The sequence below is a fragment of the Symsagittifera roscoffensis genome, chromosome 1 (assembly GCF_963678635.1).
Source record: "Symsagittifera roscoffensis chromosome 1, txSymRosc1.1, whole genome shotgun sequence".
Lineage (NCBI taxonomy): Eukaryota > Metazoa > Xenacoelomorpha > Acoela > Convolutidae > Symsagittifera > Symsagittifera roscoffensis.
Window position 1 is genome coordinate 14130531 of NC_087062.1, and position 27823 is coordinate 14158353.

At 35.5% G+C, this 27823-nt stretch overlaps 1 protein-coding gene across 3 annotated transcripts in view; it reads right to left on the reverse strand.

Moving 5' to 3' along the window:
• Positions 1-4059: 4059 nt before the first annotated feature.
• Positions 4060-27823, reverse strand: part of LOC134838613 (sodium channel protein 1 brain-like) — a 54046-nt gene continuing 30282 nt past the window's right edge. Inside the window, exons 7-24 of one of the 3 annotated variants that reach the window (XM_063854119.1) lie at positions 26788-26893; positions 26506-26558; positions 25750-25794; positions 25573-25618; positions 22745-23001; positions 22123-22505; positions 21132-21499; positions 20616-20924; positions 20038-20208; positions 17456-17667; positions 17003-17128; positions 14969-15142; positions 14459-14608; positions 13823-13969; positions 8122-8316; positions 7737-7850; positions 6167-6437; positions 4060-5555 (exon numbers count right to left, since the gene is read on the reverse strand). In XM_063854119.1, coding sequence (XP_063710189.1) covers positions 4396-5555; positions 6167-6437; positions 7737-7850; positions 8122-8316; positions 13823-13969; positions 14459-14608; positions 14969-15142; positions 17003-17128; positions 17456-17667; positions 20038-20208; positions 20616-20924; positions 21132-21499; positions 22123-22505; positions 22745-23001; positions 25573-25618; positions 25750-25794; positions 26506-26558; positions 26788-26893 — 4287 coding nt within the window. In that variant the 3' untranslated portion in view covers positions 4060-4395. Of the gene's footprint in view, positions 5556-6166; positions 6438-7736; positions 7851-8121; positions 8317-9603; positions 9799-13822; positions 13970-14458; positions 14609-14968; positions 15143-17002; positions 17129-17455; positions 17668-20037; positions 20209-20615; positions 20925-21131; positions 21500-22122; positions 22506-22744; positions 23002-25572; positions 25619-25749; positions 25795-26505; positions 26559-26787; positions 26894-27823 lie in introns of all 3 variants that reach the window. The other 2 variants (XM_063854111.1, XM_063854149.1) reach the window with 2 other exon arrangements.

The window sequence follows — 27823 nt, forward strand, 5'->3', positions numbered from 1 at the left end:
TTGATACTCGTGTCCTAGTATTGTTATCTGAGGATCCCAATTCCACATGTTTTCTAGTCCTCGGTTGTTGTTTTCGGGTTTTATTTTCTCTCCAGATTTTCTCGCGTTTCTGACTTACTTCAACATCATGGTTGGAAAAGTAAGGGAATGATATGTTGCCTTTAAAACAATGGATTTTTGAAGAGTTTGATTGAGGAATGGCAATATCTGATTTTCTGATTATTTGACCATCGGATAATCCTACGATCGTACTAGAGGTGTTTATGATTTTTTTGTTTAGCTCCTTATAAAACGGGTTTCCATTGATGCTCTCATTTGTTTTCCGAAGGATTTTACCTTTAAATGGACTTTGAAGAGGTGTTCTAGAGGAGGATCGTTTTGATGTGGATGCATATTCTGTATCGTAATCCTTCTCTGCCGGAGTCAAGTTCTTCTTTGGGATCAGCGTATCTTTATACCCAACTTCCACTCTGTCGTTCGCATTCCAGTCCTTTGGTCTTTCCTGAGAAAGTATTGATTTTCCTTTGTCTAACATTCCATTGGACGGTTTACCGGAAGCCAGTTGTTTCCAAATAGTATTTGGTTTTCTATTAAAAAGTATTTCGAAAGGAGAGCATTTGAATTTTGATTGGTACGAAGATCGAAGGTTGCAGATAACTTTTGATACAGCGTCTTGTAATTTACATTTTTGGGCTTCTTGGGCCATAGTCAATAGTTTTATTTTTACAGTATGTACAAGTTTCTCCGCTAATCCGTTGGAGCGATGGTCTCCTACTGTACAAAATATTAATTTGATTTTGTTTGAATCGCAAAATAATTTAAAATCCTGGCCTGTGAAACAAGATGTGTAATTGAGTAAGATATGCCGTGAAGAAAATGTAACCTTGAAGAAATTTTATAATGTTTTTGACGATGTAGAAGATGTAATTTTCGCCGAAGGAAATTTTGAAAGTCGATCGATGCAAAGTAGGATATATTTATTAAGTCCCCAGTGTGAATCCGAAGGACCGGCGAAGTCTAGATTGAGTTCTTCGTTAGATTCCAGTGAGGGGGGAATTATACTTTTCAAATTCTTACCCGTCTTTGTACATTCTGAGCATTTTATGTCATGAAATTAAATCTGTCTGTTAATATGGGGCCACCAGATGTATTGGGCCAAGTACTTCATTCCAAATTGACAGGGATGTGTTTCATGGAAAGTTTTTATCATTGCATTTCTCAGGGTAAAATGTATTACTAATTTATCGTCCATATAAAGTAATCCGTCGGATTCGTGTAAATGCCTTGCAAAGTGTTTGAAGTAAGTTGAACTTGCGTTAATCGTCTCAACTTTGTTTTGAAGTGCTTCTACGATTGGCCTCAACATAGGGTCATCTTCAGTTAGGAGAGCTACTAGTTTGGCGTTGAATAAAGTATTTAAATCCTAAGGACGTTTGAGCAACTTCAAATTTTCACTGTATTTATTTACAAGTTTCGCGTGGTCGGATAGCAATGGGAAATCTAGGGATAATTGAATAACGGAAGTGAAGGCTTTAATTACAATTTTTTCATTTTCCATATTAACAGTATTTACAATTTTCAATCTACAGCGGAATTAATTATGCTACAATTAAGAAATAAGAAATATAAAACTGCAGAAATAAAAATAGAGATGGTTAAAGAATTAGTGTTTGAATAATAGGAGGGAATACATTTCGAAGTACAATTTTCAGTTCGATTGTGATTTGATTGATGAGCAAATTGGGAAAGTCGAGTTAATCAGTTTTAATACTGAAGCTAAAAGGTAATTACATAATCTTGCATAATCGGATATTTCCACTTTTGAACCAATTGCAGAGCATGTCTTTCTTTGTTTTTCCGATGGATTATTGATTTTTTTTAAATTATATTCGCGACTACAAATTATTCTTCATAATGTGATGGGGGTAGTGCTTTTCCATAAGAAATTCTTGAAATTAATTCGTTGAATCCCATGTTTTTTCCTGCAAGGTGTTAAATTTAAAATTAAATGGTAGTAACCGGTCAACCCATATTGTTACTCTGCTGTGGCAAGTTTTATTCCCGTGGTTTGTTGATAGGGAAGAAAGTAGAGCTTTATGATCTGTAATTACTTCGAAGTCTGATCCATAAAAGTAATTTTTATCATGTTCTACAGCCCAGACTACTCCCAAAAGTTCTAATTCGTTAGTTGAATTTTGCTACTCATGACGGTTTAAAAACCGAGAGTCAAATCAAATCGTTTTCCAATCATTCACGTGGGGTTCTTCTAGGGAAGCTTCTAATCCGTTATGTGATGCGTCAGTTTTTATTCTGGTTTTACGTTTTACGCCGAAATGTGTTTTTTCTGTAAGATTGATAAACTCTTGTTTGATTTTCTCGAAAGCTTTTGTATGAACAAAGCTCCAATGGAAAAAAGATTTCTTTATTAACACAGGTCGAAGCGGGCTTTCTAAGGATACTAGATTTGGCACAAATTTAATGTATTGGTTTATGGAACCGAAAAATGATCTTAGCTCCTTCAGATTTTTTTGGAATGGGTAAGTCCTTTACTGCTTTCCTTTGGTCGAATAATGGTGAAATTCCAGTATTTGAGATTTTGAATCCCAGCCATTTGATTTCTTTTTGAAATAATTTGCATTTTGACTATTTAACAGCGAAATTGTAGTCGTATAACGTTGATAAGATTTTACACAATGTTTTTGTGGTCTAAAAATACTTCTTTTGGATGCAATTAAAATGTCATCTAAATAACAATTTGTAAAAGGGATCGTAGCTAGCGTAGAGTCCATGACTCTTTGAAATTCGCTAGGCATATCTCCTAGGCCGTAAAAGCCAGTTAAGAACTGATATTTTTCAGTAATATCGCCGCCTACTGTACCAAAAATACACTGGTTACTAGTAAATTTGTAGTAAATACACTGGTAAGGCGAGTTGGCTATATGCATTTTTCAAATCCAAATTTGTAAACCAAACTTGTAAACCATATTTTATCCTGCTGGCTGCGCCATGATAAAATGTTTTTTGTTGTAGCTAAACCTACTTTATACAATCAAAAGAATAAAAAGATAAAAGTGAGTTAGTCTAAAGTTGAAACATTTAAATGTGAAGAGAGCATTCTCTCCGCCGGAGAGAATGAAACAGTGAAGGTCATATGTAAGTGACCTGTTAGAATGGTTAGGTAATCATTCGCTAATTAAGATATGAAAATTTGAATCACATCAAATTACAAGGTACATATACTTCACAGTTGATTTTTGTTGACATTGTGTAAAATAAAATGGAGATCTCAAATTTTGTTTAAATATATCTTTTGGCAAAAAACCACTGCGAGAAGCCTTTCATCCCAAAGCCTTGAAGTGATCCATCAGACACTAATGGTTTGTGGTAAGTCATGCAAGAGTTGCATTCTCTGACAAGACTGCTCTAAAAATAAACAAGACTGCTCGTATCAGGGCGAAGCCCTGAATGTTCCTACTGCCTATTAAGTTTATGGAGCAGTAATCACAAAAAAATTGAATGTAATAAAACAAATTAAAACGTTTTTTTCTGAAATTTGAAGTTTTTCTGAAAATCATCCCCCCACACGCCATATAAAGAATAAAAGAATAGATTTCGCTGCTAGTAACAATCAATTATGGCAAATAAGCTTATTTCAACCAATTTGGAACGATTTCTAGAACGGATTAAATCTCCGATTACGCGTTAAACGCGCAAAATATATCGCGCGTTAATTGTCCCAAATTGGCCAAAATGCCAATCTTTAAACCCCCATAACTTTGCGAAAAATGATCACAGGTGAAATATCCTTTCAAATTCAAGCTCAGGACAACAATAACTTTTTAGCGATATAAAAAAATTCCGTCAAAAATGGCTAGTTAAAAAGTCGAAATTTGTCTGAAGAAAAAGAAAAACCCACCCCGAGCACAAATATTCCGTTAATTTCGTATCGAAAGTCGGAACAATAAACCATGCAATTAGAATGACATTATTTGAAATACTACAACTTAATAGTACAAACTAATGTCTCATACTGGAACGGCTTGGATGAAAAAGTTATGTCTGAAAAAATAAACTTTAATGAACAAAATTAATGTATGTACAGATTGGAATTAATTCACTCTTGTCAGATGCGCTTTTGGAGTTGGAAGCTTCGCGCGCTGTGCTCAAGTTTAAATCATTCGGTGGAGTCTTTTCAACTGAAATGCCTTGTTAGTACAAATCACAATCACCCAACGGTACCAAGTGAACGCTGTTTTATCAGAATCAAACATCAAAATGGCAAGGAAACAGAAAAATATGGAAACAAGTTAGCTAAAATTGAAGTCATTCTAAACATTTCCTGCTTTTCGTTTCGTTTGAGTTTGCTTTTGATTGTTCAAAACTAGCGATTGTATCTCAATGGTGATTGGCTGTGTTTGGACTGCTCGCTCTGATTGGCTGTTGCACGTTCACGTCGTCGCTGCTGCCGCCGTGACTTTTATTTGAAAGACTGGTGTCCAAGGCACCGTTCATTTGTTGATTTTTGGTAATTATAGGCACCAGGTTGTGGAGTTTGATTGAGGTCATCGCAGATGATGATGCTCTCCGGATCGTCTGGCGGAACTTATGAGAGTTCCAGGCCTTTTGGATCCTCTTGGCAGCATGATCTTCCTGCTTTCGCTTGAAAGTATCCGATTTGGGCACTTGGGTTTTTAAAGTGGGGAATGCTTCCATGAATTTCTCTTCAACCTTGTCTGTTAGTTCTTTAAGCGCGTCTGCAGAATCATAAGCTTCGGATTTCAACACGTATCGAATCAGCTGCTTCAGTATATCGAGGCAATGGACGTTTTCTTCGTCGTTAATCACGAGCTTCAAGTTGACAATTTTGATCGCGTTTGGCTTTTCTATCCTGAAAGGCGGGTCGAGGTCGTCCAAGAAATCGGGCAGGGTCAAATAGTGAATAAACTCAGTGGCCATAGGGTCATAACGTTGCCAAATTTGGTAAAACGCTTCCATATCATCCTCAGTGATCCCGATCTCTTCCTGTTGATGAGCGTTGTTGAAATTCTCCAAAATGATTGCAATGTACATGTTGATGATGATCAAGAAGTTAACCAGTAGAAAACTGACCATATATGGAATGGCTATGTACATTAACCCGCAGTCACCCCTAAGACCAGCGTTTTTCAACTTTGGGTCGCACCCTCCGTTTTCGTCAATCATCAGGGCGTCCAAGATATCGTTCCAGCCTCCGGAAGTCATAAGTCGAAACAGGAGAATCATGGAGTTGAAAAATGTCTCGAAGTTGACTTTGTCATTTATCATTCCGTTGTGTTTTGTATAGCCGAAAAGAGACATTCCTATCAAAGCGTAAATAAACAACATCAGTCCCAGCAGACATCCAATGTTGAATAGGGCAGGAATGGAGATTAAAAAGGCGAACAGAAGCTTCCGAATGCCTTTGGCCGCTTTAATGAGTCTGAGAACCCGCCCTATTCGGAACAGTCGCACTACTCGTAGTGTTCCTGGTTTGATGTACACAGTATTCGTTTCAATCATGGCCTCCAAGATTATGTCTAAAGCAAAAATTGCGTTCATGTATTGACAAAAGCCACGATTCTTGTCGACTGTTTCATGACTTAAAATTTCCACACCCTATCAAAAATCAATGAAAAAACGTTACCGACAGCTTGGCCCGCAACAGACTCAAGTTTTTATCTTCATACTCAAGTTTCCGATGAATATGAAATAAAAGCTTTCGCAAACGAAACTTTTTCTGTGGAGAATTCTTTGTTTTTTTTATCGATCAGAAGTGGCATTTTTTAACCTTATTTCTTCAATTGCCAAAAACGTTTGTCTTTAAGTTAAACTAATTTTTGAAAAAGTAGAAAAAAAATTCATAGAAATTTAAAAAAGCTTTTTAGGTGAGGAAGTATCACATTATTACCAGGAAGGAGCCGTTTCTAATTTTTTTTTGCTGTTTAATTTCAGGTCAACCTAAGGCAAAAATTTTTACTTAATTATGGGCTTTTTGTTTACCTAATTATTTTATTTATTTAATTATGAGCTGAAAAAAAACGTAGAACAATTTTTCCCACTTCCTGGTCATTTCAAACTGATTGGTTTACTATCCACATTTGACTGAGACTTAAGTTAATCCAAGCGAAACGGAGAGATAAATACGAACCTGCAATCGACACAATGACAATGAAGAAATCGAACAGGTTCCAGCCATACATGAAGTACTGTTGTCTCAGTCCCACTATCTTCACAGCCGCTTCCAGAGTGTAGATGGTGGTGAACATGATATTGAGGCAGAACAGAGTGTACACCCAGGAGTCCTGCATCTCGTAGTGGTCGAAGGCCATAGTGCACATGTTGCACAGGATCACAACTGCGATTGAGATCTCAAACTTGGTCGACGTCGAGATGTCGAAGAAGAAGGCCATCACTTTGTTCTAGAACATTCCCATCCGAAATTACCACGTCACTTTACAAAATTATAAGCTTTAGATGATCTGGAGAGTGTGTTTCTGGGGTTGTGACGGGTTCTGTCTTGTGTGTACTGCATAAGAAGGAACCTTTGATTGATTTATATATCAAACTGCAACATTACTGGATGGAGAAATGAATATACGTTTGCTATATTTTTGAGCGTAAGAATTGAATTGTATATATTGCATTCAGGGGGTGAATCTAAGGTTTTTTCTAGGGGAGAGGCAGAATTTAAAAAATCATTCGAAGATTTTGTCGACTATTTTATAGGCGAACCAAATTGATTCTCCAAAATTTTTTCGAAAACATATATAAAACTTGCCAAAATTATTTTGGGTCACGACAGCTTGTCTGAACGATTTTTTCTCCAAGTTTTATCATTTTCTTTGCAACTATTTAGGATAATGTGTTAAAATTTTAACGTCTGCTAGGTGAATTCATTCAAAAGGAACTAGCCGGATCCAATTTTGAGAAGTCTTCTTTTGAAGGCATAAAATAGCCAGTATATCATAACAAGTTACAGATGTGTTCATGCTGAGGAAAGACCCTCGCAACCCAAGTAACTGTAACTTTTTCAAACTGTTTGTATGTCGTATTTTTTGCGCAGCATAAGGAGTAAGTTAAGCTCAGCATCAATTTTCCAAAAAAAATTGATATGAGCCCATAAATTCAAATTTTTTGTAATATTTGCGAGGATTTTTCCACGGCAACAATAACTCTGAAATCAGTTTCAATATATTGACTATGTTACGCCTTCAAAATAAAACTTTTTAAAAAATTTTGAAATGGCAATCCTTCCAAACGAATGATTTCATCCAGCAGGTGTAAAAATTTCAACCTTATATTTTAAATAGCTGCAAAAAAAATGACAAAAAGGTGAAGTAAATCAAAAAATTGCATTTTCTGTCCTATGATCAATCATTATGCAAGCGCAGTGCATGATGCATTGGTACGCAAACTTTGTGTTTCTGGAACCAAACTTTGAATTACAGGTCGTGAATTGAAATCGTTTTAAATACAAATCCTTCGTACCGAGCTCTAAACAATTGAAAAAAAAACATCAATGAAAACAAAAATAAAACTGAAGGTGACTTTTTAAACAAAAGATCAAAATAAAAAGCAAAATAAAATAATCAAGATGAAACTACTTTTTGTTAGGCATTGCTTTCACAAATTTAGAGAGCTAGTCTGATAGAAAATGAAAAAAAAAACAGTTGACAGAGAATATATATTATCGAAAATGACCTCTTCGTCTCACTCACCTTTGGCCTTTTGACAGTCTTCTGTGGTTTGCGGGCAGCGAGTCTCTTCAGAGTCTGGTAGTAGTTCTTCTGAGAAGGAGTCAACATTACATCCACCGCACCCTCTCCATCGTACTGGAAGAAGAAAAGAGAAAACATTAAAATCAAAGGTCAAGCAAGGTCACCATCTAGCAGAAATGAACAACTTTTTAAATATTCAATCAAGCAGGATTAAAAACATACGAAGCCTGAAAACAATAAATGTCGAGTATGATCAGGCAGGATTAAAAAGTGTGTTAATAACACCATAACCCGCTACTTTGAAAAAGCGGAAAGAAGTTAATGCGTATATGCAGAGAGGTAGAGATTTAGTTAATAGAGAGTAAGTTAATAGGGGGGTTAGTACTCGTTTTTTGAGGGTGTTGAAGTTGTCGATGATGACTCCGATGAATAGGTTGAGAGTGAAGAATGAGCCACAGATGATGAAGAAGACGAAGTAGATGGAGGAAATGAGGAGGTTGCTCTCATAGCAAGGCTGTTTGTCCATGTCTGTGGCGTCTGCAGCCGCCGCCATCACCTCCATCCAACCCTCAAACGTCGCCTACAGCCCCACCACCAAACAGTCTAGTTAGTTTTTAGCAAATAAGTTAGTAACTAAGTCAAATTAATTAAATTAGACATATAAAACAAAATAGTTAATAGTTTTACTAGTGTGATATTAATGAGTTAAAAGGCGAGTTATAGGAAACGATATCATTCAAATGAAGTAAAAAAGATCACAGAAATTGAGTTAAACGTCTGCAACTAATAATGATGTTAGTTTGATACAGTTAGTTTGTTGTGAAAAATTGTTGGTGAATCGAATCGCCATCATGGATAAATCAAACAAAAAATATCACCAAACTTCTGTGACATTGTTGAAGTTCCCAATATTTCAGTTACTAATATTAATTAGTTGAAAAGTTTGTTGTAACCTTTAATTGCACAATAACAAAAATTAAACCAATTCAAAGAAACAACACAGTAAATCTGCATCAGACATTTAGGAGGCTCCTGAAACACTTAAATATGCTAAACCCCAAAAAACTTTTTAGTTAAAGATGAAATAATTTCAGGGAATCAAAAAAATAATAAACAGAAAACAAAACATCTTGATATTCTTTGCAACAGTCAGCCTGCAAACGATGTTAATGCAATTTATTTATCAAAAGCAAATACATATGTTAAATCCCAAAATCAATCGAGGCTTTTATTTGATCAACAAGGCAATTGGGGTTATTATTAGCTTCCAGTCGGCGGCCAGTATAACTTTTTTGTAGCTCATTTTTTGTCATTTCGTTGATAACACCTTTCTGGGTTTCTTCGTGGTTAGACAGAGACCTCAACCATATGAAATTTTTTTGTAATCTGTGCAAATTTTAATTGTTTGTTTGAAAAGCCGGGTTAACTGATTGTTTGCATCAGCCGGGTCAACTGCTTCCAATCGTATGTTAGAAAGACACTCTTTTTCCATTCTTTTTTTTAACTCTGCAGCAATTCGCTCCCTCAAATGGTAAAACTCCCAAATGGCATTTAAATTTCAAAATCTCAAAAAATACATTAACAAAATTTCAGACTACTTTTGAACCCAGCTTTATTCAATTTCTGCTGTTTTTGATATCATTCGGCTTAATTAAATTTCAAATCAAAAGCAGTCAAATGTGGAGTTTTTGATAGCGTCTGAAGTTTTGGAAGCTTTTGTATTATTTTCTTAGTTTGATTTGTGGATTTTTGGTAGCATTTATTCAAAAAACATAGTCCACCAGTTTTGTGGTGAAAACTATTTACAATCATCTGGGAATTATATCAAATGAGATGCTCTGTTGGTTCCTATGCCCAAGAGGACTACCTGTCTTCTTAGGGTCTGGAAATTATCGATGATGACACCGATGATCAAATTGAGAGTGAAGAATGAGCCGCAGACGATGAAGATGACAAAGTAGGGGTAGATGAAGTACATCTGGTTCTCGGCACATGGCTGCTGGTCTACTTTTGTGGCATCTACCCCCGCCTCCATTACTTCCATCCAACCCTCGAAGGTCGCCTAGTCAGTCCACCAGTATACATTAGGCATAACTTTAAAACCATGGACGTATCCACTATCGTACCAAGTCTTTTGAAAACGCTCTTTTAGTAATGGATACTTACGTATCGCACACATTGTACGCTCAAACGAAGTTTTCTCGATCAAAACTTCACGAACAAAAAAGAGGGAAAGTGATATGCGGTCTTAGGGTTGGATAATGTATTATACTCAGCGGCGAATATTGAGACACAGGGTAAGGGGGGCATAGGAGACACCGGTAATTTCTTTTTTTTTGGTATCATTCTGCTACATCCATTTTCGAACAACTAAATTTTTTCCAATAGCGCGTAGGGAACAGATATAAGCTAAAATTTTAAGGGCGGAGGTTTTTTTTGGCTCAATAGTCAATAAAAGGCAGAAATTTTGAGGTAGGATCGAAAGTTTTGCGTAAAATGGGACTCTGTAGCGTTCCAGAAAATCTCACTAAATATGTCGACCAGAAAAAACTTGCACACTTCATGTTTGTTAATACGCAACTTATTGAACATCAGGTAATTTAAAAGTCCGTGGCAAAAAGATACTTTTTATTTATATTTCCTCTTAAAACAACAAAAACAAAAAAAAATACCAAATACCTGTGACAATGATGAATTTCTCATTTTTTCACTGGGTTAGAAGTTTACTTTAGCGCTAGTTGGAAATACGCTATTGCTTGGGCAATTTTTATGAAACATTGATAAACGAGTAAATTCAAAATTTCTACTATCCTAAATGATGCAGAAAGCTAACTTCATACACGGCGTTGGCGATTAGCGACCGCTTGCTCCGTTGCGCTTGCATTCGGCACAAGTGTTATTGTCCGCGTAAATCTTTGTTTTGCCGCTAATTTAGACTTTTGTTTTTTTGAAGCTGATGGTTTTGTTGACAAACCGTGAGATAATTTTCTTAATTAGGGAAGCTTGTCCCAAGACTGAGCCTCTTTTGTAAAAAACTTGCATAATTCAGTTTATTATGTTGGTCCGCTAAAGGAGTCATTTTTCACTTGTTATGCTAAAAGATTGGTCTGATAAACGATCGGTCTCCCACGAAAGTGAACATACTGGGACTAAAAGCATTCAACTATCAGTTAAGATTGTAACAAGGAACTTAACTTGTGAACTATGAATAAGTATTAGTAAATTCTCATGTTTTTAGACCATTTTTGTTCAGAAACTCTTTACCGCTTCCAATGTATAGCTATAAAATAGCAATTATTAAAGAATCAATTAAACTTTGAATATCGTACTTTTTTTGCTGCTTGACGACATTTAGATGATCTATTGACAACGAACTGAAAAAAAAACTCCTAAGAAAACAAAACATTTTCTTAAAATTTTTTTGAATTATTTTTTCTAAAACCTAGCGAATACCACAACAAATAGGTACACAGACTCAAAAAAAATTATATCATAATCATTGCAAGAAACTTGTTAATTGTTGCCCCCTATTTTGATTTTCAGACATTCAATTTTGGCTGCCACCTTTTCAAAAGTTTAAAACAACTTTCAGAAACTGTATTTTATTTTAAAAAATTTTATGTAGTTTTCAAATATATTTTGAGTAATACAAAAGCGAATGCGCGAAAATGAAAACCCAATTAATTGTTGACATTTTTGAAATGCATGATTTATACAGAAATTGCAGTCAAAAATAATACACGCATAAAGGGGGACGTAGTTAAAAAAATCCCATTGCAATTTCAAGAAAACAATGATTAAGATAACAATGAAGATATTTAAAACGAAGCGCAAAAAATACAATACATTTAATTTTCATGACAGAAAGTCCCTCGAATTAGTTTAAAAAATTTTCAATGCAAAGCTTGATGTTATAAAACAAAAAAATGCGAGCTATATTTTATGAATACAACTGTAAAAAATACTTGATGAACACAACTGAAGGGTACAACTGTTCTCAATAAGTTCCATAAATGATGGACGAAAATTGAGGGGTAACAATTTAGAGAATTCACAACGGGAGAAATCGAAACGACAAAAACAACTGAACACTTTACTTGTAAAAACAAGATTTAAATTAAAAAGTACAACGTTGAAACAAGTTTTGGTTAAAAAAATATAGGCTACTGAAGAAAAGCTATTGAACAACAAGTCATATATACCCGCACTCACTAAAAAGAGAAAATAATAGATTATAATGAATTTTTATTGTCAGTCTCCGTGAATTTCAAAAAAAAAAGAGATTGTAATCGATTAAAAATGGATTATAATGCTACTATGCTTGGAAACAAAAATTATAATCGATTATTTTTTGAAAAAATTGTTTCTGAAATTCTATTGAATTATAATCCATTTTAATCGATTATAATCTATTTTTATTCAGAAAGCGTCATCGCATCGCTTTATTTTGTTTTATTTTTTTTGCTTTGTGTGCTTTTCAGTTGGTTTCTTTCCTTACTGTTTACTGTTAACTTTCTTACTGTTTACTGCAAGGACGGATTTAGGGGGGGGGGGGGGGGGGGGTGGACGCCTTTTTTCAGTTCCCCCTTTGTATTGTTTTTAGATATCCATATTTTGTTAAAGACCCCTTGGCCTTTGGCGCCAATAAAACCTAATTTTGAGGGGGAGCGCGCACAAAAAACGCAATTTTTTGGTGAAACGTTTCCAAAAAAGGCCTAAAAAAGCCGTTTTGACCTGTTGCTTCAGAAGTTTGCCTGCGGTGCACCACACTTGGCCAACACAGGGTCTTTTAAGTGCTTTGGGAGAGCTTGGAAAACCAATTTCGTCGACTTAAAAAAAGGTCGATAAAATTTTTGAAAATCCGCCTCCACCCTTCGAGAAAATCTCATATCCGCTCCTGGTTCACTGATTTTTTAGTTCTTACTGATTTTTACTGTTTTTTTCAAGCAGAATAGCTAAATTATAATCCATCGTATTTCATTTTTCTTGTAAAGAAGATTTTGATAGAAAAAGGGATTATAATCTATTATAATAGATTATAATAGATTATAAGAGATTATAAGAGATTTTCGGAAAAATTATAATCAATTATAATTGATTATAAATTATTAAATTTTCACCAAAATTTTATCATTATAATGGATTATAAATCGTTTAAACATCTAAAATCGGCGCTTATAATTAATTATAATTTTGCTAAAAGTACGATTAAAATTATAATATAATTGATTATTTTCTCGTTTTACTGAGTGCGGGTATGTTCATTCCAGGATTTTGTCCTTAGGTTACCACAGTTTTGTGTTCAAAGTAAAAATTGCGATTATTTCTATAAGTCTTACCTTAATAGTATTATTTGCTAAACCGTTTTTTAAAATTTTATGGTCATGTATGCTCCAAATTGGATCAGATCTCAAGGAAAAATACTTTTTTCTGTAAATTAGCCGCTTAATGCCGCTTTTTGAAGACAAATTTTCGGTTTAAGGATGTTCAAAGAAATTATGATTTGAGTAGATGAGTTTCATTTAGACTGGTATCAAGTTAAATCTAATTTTCTAGAACTAAAATGCCAGTTTTCAGTCAATAAAAAATTTTAGCATATTTTGTAATTAGTAAGTCGGTAAAGCAATTACATTTAAGACGGTTTGGTTTCTACATAATTTTACTGCTCGATTTATTTTTTCATAACTAACAGAGTACTATATGTCTACCGTTATTTAATTAGTTCTTATGTAAAGCAAAACTGAGTTTTTTTTCATGAAAAAAAAATTGGTTTTTCATGCAAGTTTTGTTAAAATATATATTTATTCAAAATGTAACTTGAAGTTTTGGGGTTTTGATAAAAAAAAAAGTATAACGCGAAGAACTTGAAATCAAAATTGAACAGCAAGATCTTAACTATTATTGCTTTCTATTTTTAAACATGTTCAATTGATGATAATAAAAAAAGTCGTGACAAAATAAATATGATTTAAGCTGCAAATACTTTTGTAAATAATGAGCATTCAAAGTTGTCGCTAAAAAAGCTGTTTTGGCTCAAGGTCGAAACGAATAAAAGAGACAAAATTGAAATTATTAAAATCACTCACGACTTGGAAGAGAGCGAGGTATCCTATGGCGACGTTGTCGAAGTTGACCTTCTGGTTGATCCACTTGGCGTCTGTCTGGTTATCGCACCACTCTCTGGTAATCTTGGTTGTAGTATTCGGGATGTTACACCCCATTCTCTCCTCCACCTTTAGCATAATCAGGTATAATAATGTACTAACTTATAATAACATCAGCTGAAGAGGTAAAAGACTTTTTTATGTGCAGCACGCAATAATTGGACTCCAATCCTGAACATACGATAATGATGACATTTTTGAAGTTTTTGAACGCTGTTTGCTTTATTTTGTTTTGTAATTGTGAAAACATTTAAGTGATTGGTTTTTTGGTGGCACTCATTAATTTGCTCGTATTAAAGCAACTTTCTTTCTTCGATAAAAGTTCAATTCAACGAAAATTAGGGATAGGTTTTTGTTATTTTTTGAGGTTTCGCTAGGCGTGATTGTTTTTTGAGAACTTGGGAGTTGATTGTTGTACGAGAACTTGGGAATTGATTCTTCAGTTTTTGCACGTTTTTGTTCAGTTGTTTTTTTTTTGGGGGGGGGGGTTGTCCACCCGTTTTTCCAGCCAACACCACTCGAAGGAGGGGGGCTAAAGATATTATGGGTGTTCTATACCTCCCCGGTGGGTGTGAGGGAGTAGCACGCGTAGAAGCGTCCCTTCATCAGCTGCACTCCCATGATGCTGAAGATGAGCCAGAACACTATGCACACCAGGAGCACATTGAAGATGGAGGGGATGGCTGAGGCCAGTGCATTCACCACAATCTAGCCAAAATAAAGTTACAGTTCACTGGTAATCATGAGAAGAGAGCGCATATCTTATGTTATCATTACGTTTCATAATGATTTTCGTAGATCAAACTTTGAACAGGAAGACATAACCCAATGATAACAATCGTCGAGGTGCTATAGTATTCTCAATCAACTGAATTGGATCGAAAAAAAAGTTATTATATCGAATAAATACAGCTATTTTAGTTGTTACTCTTTAATTGCCACTTTTAATGAATAAGTTGATGATTGTTATATGCTATCTTTATGTACCTTCAAGTAACAGTCAGCAAAATAATTTATCCTATGCCATAATGACATTGAAGTAATTCATGGCCCTTTCTGTACCCATACCTTCATGCCCTGCCACCTGGATATGGCCCTGAGGGGTCTGAGTGCTCTGAGAGTCCTGAGGGATCGGAGGGCTGCCAGACTGTCGTCTTGCAACACACTCTCAGTGATGATGCTCGTATAGGACACCATCACAATGAAGAAGTCCAGCCAACACCACCCGTTCGAGAAGTACACCTAGAGCGAAATAGTTAGTTTTACGAGCAAGTTCAAAAAGCTCAATTTTCATTAAAAATATTAAACCATAGCCATCAGACAATTGGAGAAGAGTCGTGAACGCTTCGAAAAAAAGAAAAAATGAATTGCTTTAAAAATTCCCTACTTTCGATTGTCGAAGAAAAAAATAGATGGCCTTACAACTCTGTGAATTTCTAGCCACGAAAAATTAAATTTAAGTGTGAGCAAATTATAAGACTTCTTTCTGAAAAAAAACTGAATAAAAAGTCACCAACACCTGTATAAGAGTATTCACTACGATCAAAATTCTTAAAAAGAACACTGCAATAGAAAATTCACGACATCACTAAAAGATTCACGACAATTTTTGACTGTATGTACATAAAAGATTCTTGCGCGAACTTTTTTGGACTTCTCTTTCATATCAAAGATTAACGGGTTGACCTCCGCACAAGGGAAAGACTAGTCATACAATTTCACAAATGGAGCTAATGACAAAACGCTAGTCATACAATTTTATACTATGAAAATTGAATGACTAGCATTTTTAAAAATAGAGTTTTCTTTAGCATCAACAAAAAGTTATAAGCTAAAACTGTGGTTTTTTTGAACTGATACCCCTATCTAATGGAATTGAAATTGATTTTGAAAATCAAAATTTCCTGAAAATTGGTTACATTTTTTTTCATTGAAAAGTTAGTTGTAATTAAAATTTCATACTATGAAAATTTTTACCAGTGTTTTTCAAAAACAATCCAAAATTGAGGGAAAAATTAGCTTAGTTCATTTTTTTCTAGTCGCAAAATCATTTTAGAGTACAGACAAACAAATTTTGAAAAAAAAATAATGACTGCAAAATTTGATTTTTTTGTCTATAACATAGTCCAGGCAAAATCTTTTTGCAAAAAAATGACTAGAACTTGTCTTTTGTGTGAAGCCAGATTTGTGTTTTTGTTCTGTATCTTAAGATTTTTTTAAGGTCTGTCAAAAATAAGGCCGCGATTTAAAAACACTCAATTTTTCAAAAAAAGCAATTTAGACGTACACAAAAATTACAAAGTTCGATACAATTATGTGTGAAATTGGAACATAAATTACACTGTGAGTCGCCAAATGCAGTTTATCTGTGGGATTGTTGACACTGAACCTGTTGGTTTTCTCATATGAGAAAGTCTTTGGTTATTGTTCCGACTTATTGTTCCGAGTTTTTTTTGCTCAGACCAGTTTTATATTTTACCTGCTCATTTTAAAATTTACCTGCGTGGAGATTTATCCCACACTGCAAAATCGTTCCAAATTGAATTGAGGCAGCCAATTGGTTTTTATTAATTCCATACACGACTCAAATTGAAACACTTAAATTTTAATGTGTTCAGCCTAAAATTCATAGTTTTGCCAATAGTTAATATCCCGAAAACTATTCGAGACCAATTAAATGGCAGTCGAAATATTCAGGGCTTTGCCCTGATACCAGCAGTCTTGTTGTTTCAAACTGCACACAAAAACCTAAAGCAAAACTCAAATAGCTTGTTAGTTTTGACATAATAAGACAACGCTTGGCACACAATTTCATACTACAAAAAATGCTAGTCACACAGCTTCACACTGCAAAAAATGCTAGTCACACAATTTCACAATGGGAAAAAAATCTGGACGTGTAAAATGCTAGATTCACAAAACGGAAATTGGATGACTAGCGTTTTGCAAAAATTTCTAATAAAGCGTAAATGAAACAGGAAGTTGGCTCGTAGATCGAAAGTCAACCAATTGAATGTCAGGAAGACCTTTTTGAGAGTTCCTAGAAAAGAATTAAGTTATCAAGTTTCATGTAAATGAATCTTTTCTGCTTGTCGTTTTTACCTTGAATCCGAGTCCGAACCATTTGAGTAACATCTCGATGGTAAAGATGCCAACAAACGCGTAGTTCATGATGTTTAATGTATCCTCCATGACTGGCCTTTGACTCAAGTAGATGTCTTCGAAAGCCTGAAACAGTTTCAAGCATGTTAACAGCGCAAAAATAAGCCGAAAAATACAGATAAAAAAACATGCAGAAAAGTTTCCCTTTTGCTCGTTTTTCGTTCAAAAATTAGCTGCAGGGAATTTTGCGAGAAAGATTTGCAATGACAACATGAGTGGAACTCTTTGAAAATCCCCTCTTTACTGTAAGAAGTGAAGAGTTAATTAACTGGGCACTTAATTGATGCAAGCTTTACCGTTGATTAAGTTCTCTGTACGGATGAAGTTGGCTGCCGGGATCTATTCCTAAATCAATCCGAAAAAAAAGAGCAGAAAAAGTTTTTCGGATCTCACGAGTGATATGCTGCTGACGAGGATGATTACGAGGATAAACCACTCGAACACTCTGTGGTCAACAATTCGGAAGCAGAGTCTGCGGAATCTGGTCCAGCCCCTGCCCGCCAAACTGTTGCCACACCACTTCCCGCACGAGGAGGACAGCCGAGTCGTGATCAAACTGCCAAAACAGTCCTCCAGAGGTTTTTCTTCCTCTTCGTCCTCGTTTTCTAAAAATAAGATGCAGATAACTTCAAATTGAAAATGAAGTACTTCCGGCTTTTTCGAAAATCAGCAATTTTTTTTTTAAAAACTCAATTTTCGCAAAAATTGAATTAGAGATTTTTCTAGTTCATTCTGCTGACCGCTAATTCAATTCTTTGATTCATAGGCGCTTAAATTGGTGCGTTAAATTACTTAATCTGTTTGCCTAAATATGCTTTAAGACGGATATTTTCATCTTATACTTTCATTTCATTTTGTTATAATCAAAATTAGTCTATTTTTTTTTGTTTTCCCAAGCGTTCTGTAAAGACTTTAATGCTTTTTTTTGCATAAAATCTTAGTCATACATTTCCTATTCAAGATGAAATTTCAGGCATATAATTACCATTTATGATAAAATGTTAGTCGTACATTCTTCAGTATGATCAAACATTTTCATTCTGAAAAAAGGATAGCCGGTTACTGTGCAAGTAGCACAGAATGTTCCGACCTTAAAAACTACAGAAAAGTTTTTTTTTCAATTTAGTTTAGTTTTTTTATAGTAAAACTATAATTTAGGCATCTTCGGAATTTATAGTAATACAGGCTAATTGGACAAATGACTCAAAAAAATTTTTTTTTTTAATTTAGAAAAATTCAATTTTTTTTTTTCAGTTTATTTTGCAAAAAATGTTTGAACTTTTCTGAAACTTTCGGTTCTCAAAATGGAATTTTAAAATTCCAAAAAATAATTTTACTTGCTTAAAACTAATTTTTTAGGCATTTTTAAAGGCACAATTAAGCTGTTGCATGACTGCTCGCTTGCTTTATTTGCTCGAAAAAAGACGAAAAATGAAAAAATTCACACCAATTTTTCTCGACACTGGGGATTTTTTTGAAAACTCTTATGTGTTTCGAAGCACGGCTGTAAGGGATTTAATATGATATATCACTCAACCGAGTCCGGTGATTATTTGTGGTAGCTGACTTTGCGTGGACAACAAAAAGAAAAAAAACTAAAACACACCCGAATACAAAGTTCCTCCCCGTTTTCAATGGTCGGAGCAAAAATGTTACACAATTCTTATAAATGCGAGAATGTTAATCATACTGTTTTCAGGGAATTTTTTCAAATTTATGAATGTATGGGCCTTATATGAGAATTGCATGACTAGCATTTTTGGTCAAACCGTGTAGTTTGCTTGCATAATTTTTTTTTGCTTTTCAGATGTCCTCATCTAACGGTAATCAGGCGTTTCCATATGTTATTTGGTACTTGTTGATCAAACTTCCATTGAGTTGACGGGACTGCTGATAATGGGCTACATTTTGGGGGAATTCTGGCAAAAATTGGTCCTAGGAGTCAGTAAGTAGGGGGCTAGAGCTTCATTTTAAATTGGGAGAGACGAAAAAAAACGTGATAGATTGTGTATTCATGAACTTTTCGACTATTCGAATCCGCATCAAACAGTGTTGGTAAACTAATTTGTTAGTGTTTTGGATCCAATGAAGACGTAGAGAGATTTCTGACGCAGCAAATTAGATGCTGCCACGCGTCTTCAAAATGGGGTGAGAAGGTTAAGTTGAAATTCCAAATTACACAGTAACATGTAGAGGACCCGTTCCTTAGTGAGCTTTAAAAGGTGTTCATCAGTTAATGAATAATAAATAATTAATAGTTTTCAACCAGTAAAAAATTCAAAAATTCATAAAATGACACTTTAGTAAGTTTACAACTGCCCCGGAAATACCATTGGATCCACAGATTCGATTTCAGGTGTCCCTTTGATAGGAGAAAACCGGTTGTTTTTTGATTTTAGTATCAGTTACCTTTCTGCGGTTGTAAATAATTTTGCTATCGTCAGAGCGAAGTTTTGAAGTAGTGCCTCTTTTTACAAAGAAGAAACAGCCGGCAGTTAGAAATCTGTCTGATTGTTGGTCATGACACTTATCGAGTTGAACCGCTTGCGTAGATCGTCTTACAGTAAGAATCAGCCCAAACATACTTATCTTGCTTATCATAGTTGATTGACTTATTTCATGTAAAAGATACAAAAAATGTTGAGTCTAGTTTGCTAGATGTGAAAAAATATAAGAAGGAAACCAGCATGATGGGGGGGGGTGAAATATTTCAGGCTGAAGACCTTAAGCGTGCTGGCGTCAGTAGCCTTAACAAGTGTTGAGTATTTTACGTAGATGATTTGCCCTTGTTTTACATTTTAGCATGTTGCCCTCGGAAACTTTTGGCGGCAACTAAAAGATATTTATATTGCTTAAAAAAGGCACCCGTAAACTGAAAACTCGAATGTAAAGAAGTGCATAACGAAAAGCAGAGTTCTATCAAGATAAAAAATACCGTAACAAAGACTATAAAAATATGCCCGAGCTAATCTTACTTTTCTTCTTCTTTGTGTCAGTTTTGGGCTCTGTTTTCGCCCCGTTCCCGTGTGAGTCCTTGGCGTCGTCTGAGAATTTGAGCACCGTCTTGCCGGACTTCCGGTCTATCAGTGCTTTGGCTTTGATGGGAGAAAACCGGTTGTCGTCACGCGGTTGACCTTTTGTTGCACCTGCCAAAATCATAATTCACTGTTTTGATACTGAACGATAAAAACTGCCCCTGGAAAAATATGTTAGCTTTTTTTTGTTTCCAAGGTTGTATAGAAAATCGCGCTTAACTTTACGAGTGTTAAGTTCCAAAAGAAATGGAGACGAACACTCTTTTCATTTTCACTTTCAAATTCAAAAAAAATTGTCTCTGGAACCTTAAGGTATCTTCATTAGATTTTTCTCTATTTTAGTCTTTTCAAGTTTCGATTATAAAAAAAGTATCTGTATTTTTCGAAAGTTTGTTGTCTTCACTTTATGTGAGAGCTGATTTCCATTTCGAATTGTTTTCGTTGTCGAAATTTTTCAAATGGTTTCGGATGATACGTTGTTTTTTTAAATAAAACTTCATTGCTCTGTGCAATCTAACCTTTTTCATTTTTAGACATCTCTTCTAGCAAGTCGAATGCATCTTGAGTTTCTTGATCTCTGAATGCCTGGACAGCATGTCCATTGCTTTGCACGTCCCCATTTGACAACGCAGCTCCCCCTCCCCCATCCGAGAGCTGCCCATTGGCCTGTTGACTGGAGGGGGAGTTGATTACTATCTTGGGCGCCATCTGTTTCTTTAGTTGCTGGAATTCTGCCTCGAGTTGATCCTGCACTTCGGCTAGTTTGCCCTCCGCTTTGGCCTGCCGGAGGGCTCGCAACAAGGGACTGATGTTGGCCTGGTCTTCTTCTAAAAAAAAACAGAAACAATTTTCTACTTTTTGACTTTTTCAACCCCGCCACCCCCACCTTAATTCCAACACCTTAATTTTCAAATTACAATTTTATGCGTTAATCACAATACGCAGAATTTTGCGAATAACAAATAGCGATTGTTAGCTGAGCTTTTATGATCACAGTTTTGGGCAAGCTATGCGAAAAACTTTAAAAACTTTACCCTCTTCGCCTGTTTTGGCAGCATTGAGTACATCTAAGAACCGAGGCTGCACCCTTGTGTTTTTCTTCAGCAAGCCTTGCAGCCTCTTCCAACCCGCCTTCAGTCTGGTATTTTGCTGCTGCTGCCGCTGCTTCTTCAGATTCTCTTGGCCGAACTTGTTCAGAAGGAGGGCCAAGAAGAGATTTAGGACGAGGAAGTTTCCGACTATGAGGGTGGTGATGAATATGATCATGCACATGGGTTCCCCGTTGACCCGCATACAGTCGAACAGTGCCTCGATCCACTCTCCGCAGAGGATGCGGAACACCATCATGAAGGAGTGGAAGAAGTCTTTGAAGTTCCAGCGAGGCACCTCTGCCGGCAGGTTCCTACAATGGGAAGCGTTTCGAATCAGGAGTCAAAGAGAACCTTTTTTTGATACAGTGAAAGGTAGAATTATGTTAGTCAAAATATATTTAATCAAAGTCAGCCGTAATCATAATGTAGCACTAAAAGTCTTAAGATCTTAAATTTGAGATCCTAATCAACGCTTATCACTCAACTTTTTCAGGTAGTGATAGAATATGCCTATTGCATTAGAACTTAATAACTCTCAGTAAAAAAAGTAAAAAATATAATGTCCAAATTATATGTTGATAGTAGCTCCTATATTTTTTCACTTGAAATGTATCAACGCAACGTGTTTTTGACAATGTTTTTTAAACGACCCAAGTTGATTCTGATTGCCTGAAAACTCAAATGCAGAACCAAGCTTAATAGCTTTTAAGGATTGGGCAGGGGTGTTTATTTTGATTGTTGAGAGATTTTTTGTTATAACTGCAAAGTTTTTTGTAGCTTTGGTTGATTTCATTAAAATTGAGCCGCAGGCATAATTGTCAAGACATAACCAAACAAATTGATGGCCGCCTTAAATTCAATATGAAAACACATTTCATTATGAATTGAAATTGAATATATTATGGGTTTTTTGCTACTCTACGCTAAAGCTTACTCTATAGTTGTTAGGTTTGCCCATTTCTCTGTAGTATATCCCTCGCCCAGCAGCTGCATCCCAATAACGGCGAAGATATAAATGATTATGATGAGAATCAGAGTCAAGTTCCCCAAGGCACTCAGAGTAGACCCAATGATGGCGAGCAGAATTCGCATAGTTGCCCAAGACCTGGCGAGTTTGAATACTCTCATGAGTCGCAGTACTCGTAGAATGGTGAGGCCGTCGAAAGCGGCGTCGTCAAACACAGCCGACACTATTATCTCGACAATGCTGAATAGCACTATAACGAAGTCGAAGGCGTTCCACTTGTTCTTGAAGTACTCCTTGCCCATGGCGATGATTTTGAGAAGTGCTTCCACACAGAAAAAGGCAGTGAAGATCTAAATACAAACAAATTTCCCAGAAACACATTCCAATTTTTTCATTAAGAAAAGTGTTTTTCAAGTTGAAGAAAAATTTTGCAAGAATGATCAATTTTCATATTATTCATCATGACACTGCGTTTTCTAAAAACTAATCGATTCTAAATAAGATAAATCTTACAAAAACTTTCACAGTCAGAAATACGTGCAATACGGGTGTCAGGGTTCTTATTACAAAAACGGGTCCTTTCACCGACCTGGTTGCCCCAACCGAGCACTTCTTTGAGTGTCTGCGGCATGTTGTGGTAGTCCAGTGCGAGGAAGAGAGTGTTCACTCCAATTAGCAGAGTGACCACAATGTCGAAAACAGGGTCAGTAACCCATCGGTAGATGACCAGTTGCACCGGGAACCACTTGTTCGCCTCCACTGGCCCGCAACATTTACAGCAGCCGACTGTGCAAAGGGGCCCGCAACACCACATGATGTTCATGCGCTCCAGCTGCGCCTGGGGATCTAAATTGAGACAAGATGTTTGTTAAAGACGAATTCTCTAATGGCCGACTTTCTCATTCATCGAGTCACTAGCTTAACATTGGTCTGAACCTTTATCTTGTTAGAACATCAACTTTTTCATAAGTTTCCAAACATTTATTTCTTACATCAGATCTTTGTCGAGCTCATCACTCAAAACCATGTTTCTTGTTTTCATTGACTTTGTTTTCAACAAACAGTTTACTTGCTCAATCAAAACTGTTTTTTTTATTTCCATTTCTTATTAAAAATTAATTGTGTTTCACAATTTCCAAGCAAGACACCACCCCTCATTAATTCATTTTTTTGGTAAAAACAAAAGAAGCGTTTTTCTATTGACTTCCTTTCATGCTATAAATTTAATTCTGATATTAAAGGAGAGGAAAAGCTGTCAGGTGGTACCAATAAAATTTTTTGAACCTAGTCTACCTTTTCATGCAAAACGGTATGAAAATCATTGTTTTTAAATATGATTTATGAGAGCTAAATCAACATAATAATGAAGATTTGATATGAAAATTGTAGTTCACAAGTAATGAGCAAAAATTGGCCAAAACGTGTTTCGTTTCTTCTTCAGTAAAAAAGACAAAAACTACCTGCTTTGAAAGTGAAAGATATGACGTCATTAGATGAAAGATAGTATTTTAGTGCTATGCCATTTTATACCTCCATATACAGGCTTAAAAAATATACGAATTAACAGAATTATTTCTAAATCTAAAAATGAGGAGCTTAATTGAAAACAAGCTAATGAATAATGAACTAGATTTGTTTTATATTTCCTTGATGTTCTTTTTATGAAAAGTACCTTCGTCTAGAAGATCGACGTCATAATCAAGCGAGAGTACGTGTATTCCCTCGCTGGGCTTAGACTCTTAAAAATAAACAGATTTATGTCAAATGAAGCAACTCCAGACAAGAATTACTTGGCTATTGAATTATTTATGACAAGGTTTCCTCGGATTTAAGCGGATCTAATTTATCCAAATTGATGAATAATATCAATCATGGGTAGATGAAGTCTAGTTTTTGTAATACTACTACTCATGTTTTTCTTCATTCGAGGTTTTAAAAACAAAAAATCTTTCATCTTTCGCTGAGGATCTTAGTGAGGTTTCTAGTGCTCCACAAAATTTGCTTCTGGTTTTGACTTTTTGGACCTTTTTTTCTCAGATATGTAGAAATTTACAGGCTACTACAACTATTTCGCATTAAATTAGATTTTGAGACATTTTCGATGTATTTAGCTAAAAAGAACAGTTGTTATCAGTCCACTAAACGTCATCTATGCAGGGAGTGGGAGGGGCAGACGCCTTCCTTCTGGTGTTTGACCCCTTGCTGACCCAAAGGGTCCCTCTTTGTACATTTTTGAGTTATCCATTTTGCCTGATTGACCCTAAAAATTTGACCCTTATATTGAAGTAGACCGCGTGCTGAATAAAAAGGCGCGGTTTTTGGTCTAAACTGTTCTAAAAGTGTCTAAAATTTTAACTTCAAGACTATCACACAGACAGATGGAAAATGACAAAGAACTCCAAAGAACTAAAAACAAATAACTTACAATAATGTAGGGGCGGATCTAGGATTTTCTCGAGGGGGGGGGGGGGGCGGATTTTCAAAAAAATTTCGAAAATTTTGTCGACCTTTTTTTTAGGTCGACCAAATTGATTTTTCGAGCTCTTCCAAAGCACTGTTTTGTCCCTATTTTGGCCAAATTTTCTGCACCGCAGGCAAAATTTTGAAAAAAACAGTCCAAAAAAGGCTTTTTTATGCACTTTTTGGAAAATTTTGACCGAAAAATTGTGATTTTTCGGCGCGCGCTCCCCCCCCCCCCCCTCAAAATTAGTGTATATTTGCGCCAAAGGCGCCTTTGGAAAATTTTTAAGTTGGTCGGCCAAAACTGGATTTCTTAAAAGTACCAAAGGGGTCGGCAGGGAGTCGAATCCCTGAGGGAAGAGAGGGCGTCCAACCCCTCCCCCCCCCCAGCGATTTAAACCCCCCCCCCCCAAGTATTTGAACCCCCCTAAATCCCCCCCCCCCTAAATCCGCCCCTGCATTAATGAACAATTTTTTCCAATTGTCTATTTTGATAGAAGAAGTTTCAAATCCTATGAATATTTTAAACTCAAAATAATTTTTATTCCTTATTATTTAGCAAAAAACGTTTCCGATAGCCGGATCACAATGATAGACAGAAAATTTTTCCGTGCGAGCTCTAAAACACAAAAATTTCCTCGATCAAAAAATGTTGTTTTGTATTTTAAAGTTTTGTTTCTCAAGTTAATTATTCTGTTAATAACTAGTTCTTCCGAAAAGTACTTTGGAATAATTTTGACAAAAAGTTCCCGCTTATTCGATAAGTTAACTGTAGTCGGAACTTTCTGTGCTACTTGCACAGCAACTAGCTAGACTTGGTTTGCTTGTTTTTGCTAGCTATTATCTTCTGCTTCCATTTTGTTCTCTCTTTACCAATTTTTAAAGTTTTGTCATTTCAATCAAGCCATCGTACAATCGTTGCTGAGATAGAGCAATACTGAATAAAAGTGTTCTTACCATCTGGAATTCCATCGGCATCATCTTCATCGTCATCGTCGCCCTCCTAAACAAAAAGCCAAAACTTTGTACAAAAACTACGACCATCTTTGCAAAAATAAGCAACGGTCTACTAAGTCAATGCTAAAATGCTACAATGGTGTGCTTGTGGTATGTTTGGTGCAGAGACCAAATTACCTTGAGTTTTTTCTTTTTTCTCATTGAACCCGCCGATTTTTTCTGCTAAATAATTAAGACTACTTTCAGAGTTAAGTTCTTCAAGTTTAAAATTATATCCATTCTTGAATCATTAGCGAAACTTACGATATTTTCTTTGTATTTTTTAAAATTGTATCATTTCATTACTTTCCAGTTAGTTTCGAAACAAGTCAATCAGAGGTGGATTTAGGGGGAGGGGGGTTGGGGTGCGATGGTGGATGCCCTCCTCCCTTCCCTTGCCCTCAGGGATTTGAACCCCTGCCGACCCAAACGGTCCCCCTTTGTACTATTTTGAGCTATATTGAGCTATCCATTTTTGGCTGACTGACCTTAAAATTTTCCAATATATACTAATTTTGACGGAGAGCGCGCGCTGGAAAAACGCGATTTTGTCGTCAACATTTTCCAAAAAGTGCCTAAAACGCCGTTTCTGGCCTCTTTTTTCAAAATTTTGCCTGCGGCACAGAAAATTCGGCCAAAACAGGGTCTTTTTAGTGCTTTGTGAGAGGTCAAAAAATCAATTTGGTTGGATTAAAAAATAAACAAAATGTTCGAAATTTTTTGAAAATTCGCACCCCCCCCCCCCCCCCTCTAGAAAATCAAGATCCGCCCTACAGTCAATTATTTCAAGCTGTTTTGTAACAGTCATGCAATACGAATTTAAGAACGACCAGAGCTCCCTATTCCTGTTGCCATGTTTTTTCAGCATTCTGGCTTTCATGTAATTTAACTTACATCTGAACTCTCTTGTTTGGCTTGTCTGCTGGGTGTTGTCGCTCGGTTTGCATCTGAAACGGAAATAAATCATAAAGTTAAATATCAGAAGATTTGATAAATGAAACTTTGTACGAATGCAATCTTAAAAATTTTTTTTATCAGTTTTCAATTGAATTTTACTTTTGAATTGTAATCTAAGAAGTAACTGGAAAAAATATCTAAGTATCGAAGAAGTATCTCAGTTTGAAGTATCGTAAAACATTTAATTAATTTTTAGAGGCAAAAGGTTAGCAAAGTTACCTGCTGGTGCTGCCAGTGAATTTGAACCAGGGTAGTCTGAATGTTCCAGGGCAGCGGCCTTGTCGTGTTCACGTCTCTCCATCCTGTCTTTGGACTGCTGCTCTTCCTAGAAACAAACACATCAATTGTTGATTTAAAAAAAATTTCATCCACAGAAAACAAAAAAGACTGTGTTTGACAAAGTTAAACTGTACAAAAATGATAATTGGGTCGCCGCTAAAAATATAGATGTGTCCCTGAAAAAATATTCATGTGCCTTAAAAGGTTCGTAGCCAGTTTTTGCAACTGATTTTGTTCCTACCATTTAAAACAAGTGGAGAAACTTTGATTCAAAAGTCGATACAAGCAGGTACCAAGGCTTCAGTTGTCTCACTTGTGTTCCGAGCATTTGAAAAATAAGGAGGGAACTTTGTATTCGGGAGTGTTTTAGTTTTTTTCTTTTTCCAAACACAAAATGAAGAACCACAAACAATCATCGGACGAGATCGAATTTTAGTCGTGATTTGAACGAATTTAAAAAATTTCTAAGTGTTGAGAAAATACCGGTTTAATATTTTTGAGTCTTAGCCCAATTTCGAGCTAGTAAAGCGAACAAGTGGCGTTCATTAAATAAAAATATTCAGCTTTTAGGCTAAAAAACAAGATTTTACTGAAAGAAAGCTAGTTTTAGAAGCTTCATTATGCGCTTTCTTGGCCATGAAAATTTTCATACAAAATTAAAACTTTTAGAGCACAAAATTAGGAAAATTTTTAGAAAAATATTTTTTTCATCAGTTTCATTTTTTGAAGACAATTGTAGCACTTTATGTCTAATTCATTTGCTTTTTATGCGTTATTATAATCTTTGATCACACCATACAAAAAAACGATGCTAATTTCAAAATAAAAAAGAAAATTTCTTGAGTTTCAGCGTCGAGAAGAACTGGTCTGAATAATTCGTTTCTAAATTAGACAAAACTTGATGATAAAAAACTGACCCCTCAAAACTCAATTTATTAGTTTCAATTTAAAGTTATTTGCACTCAATTTAGCGCTA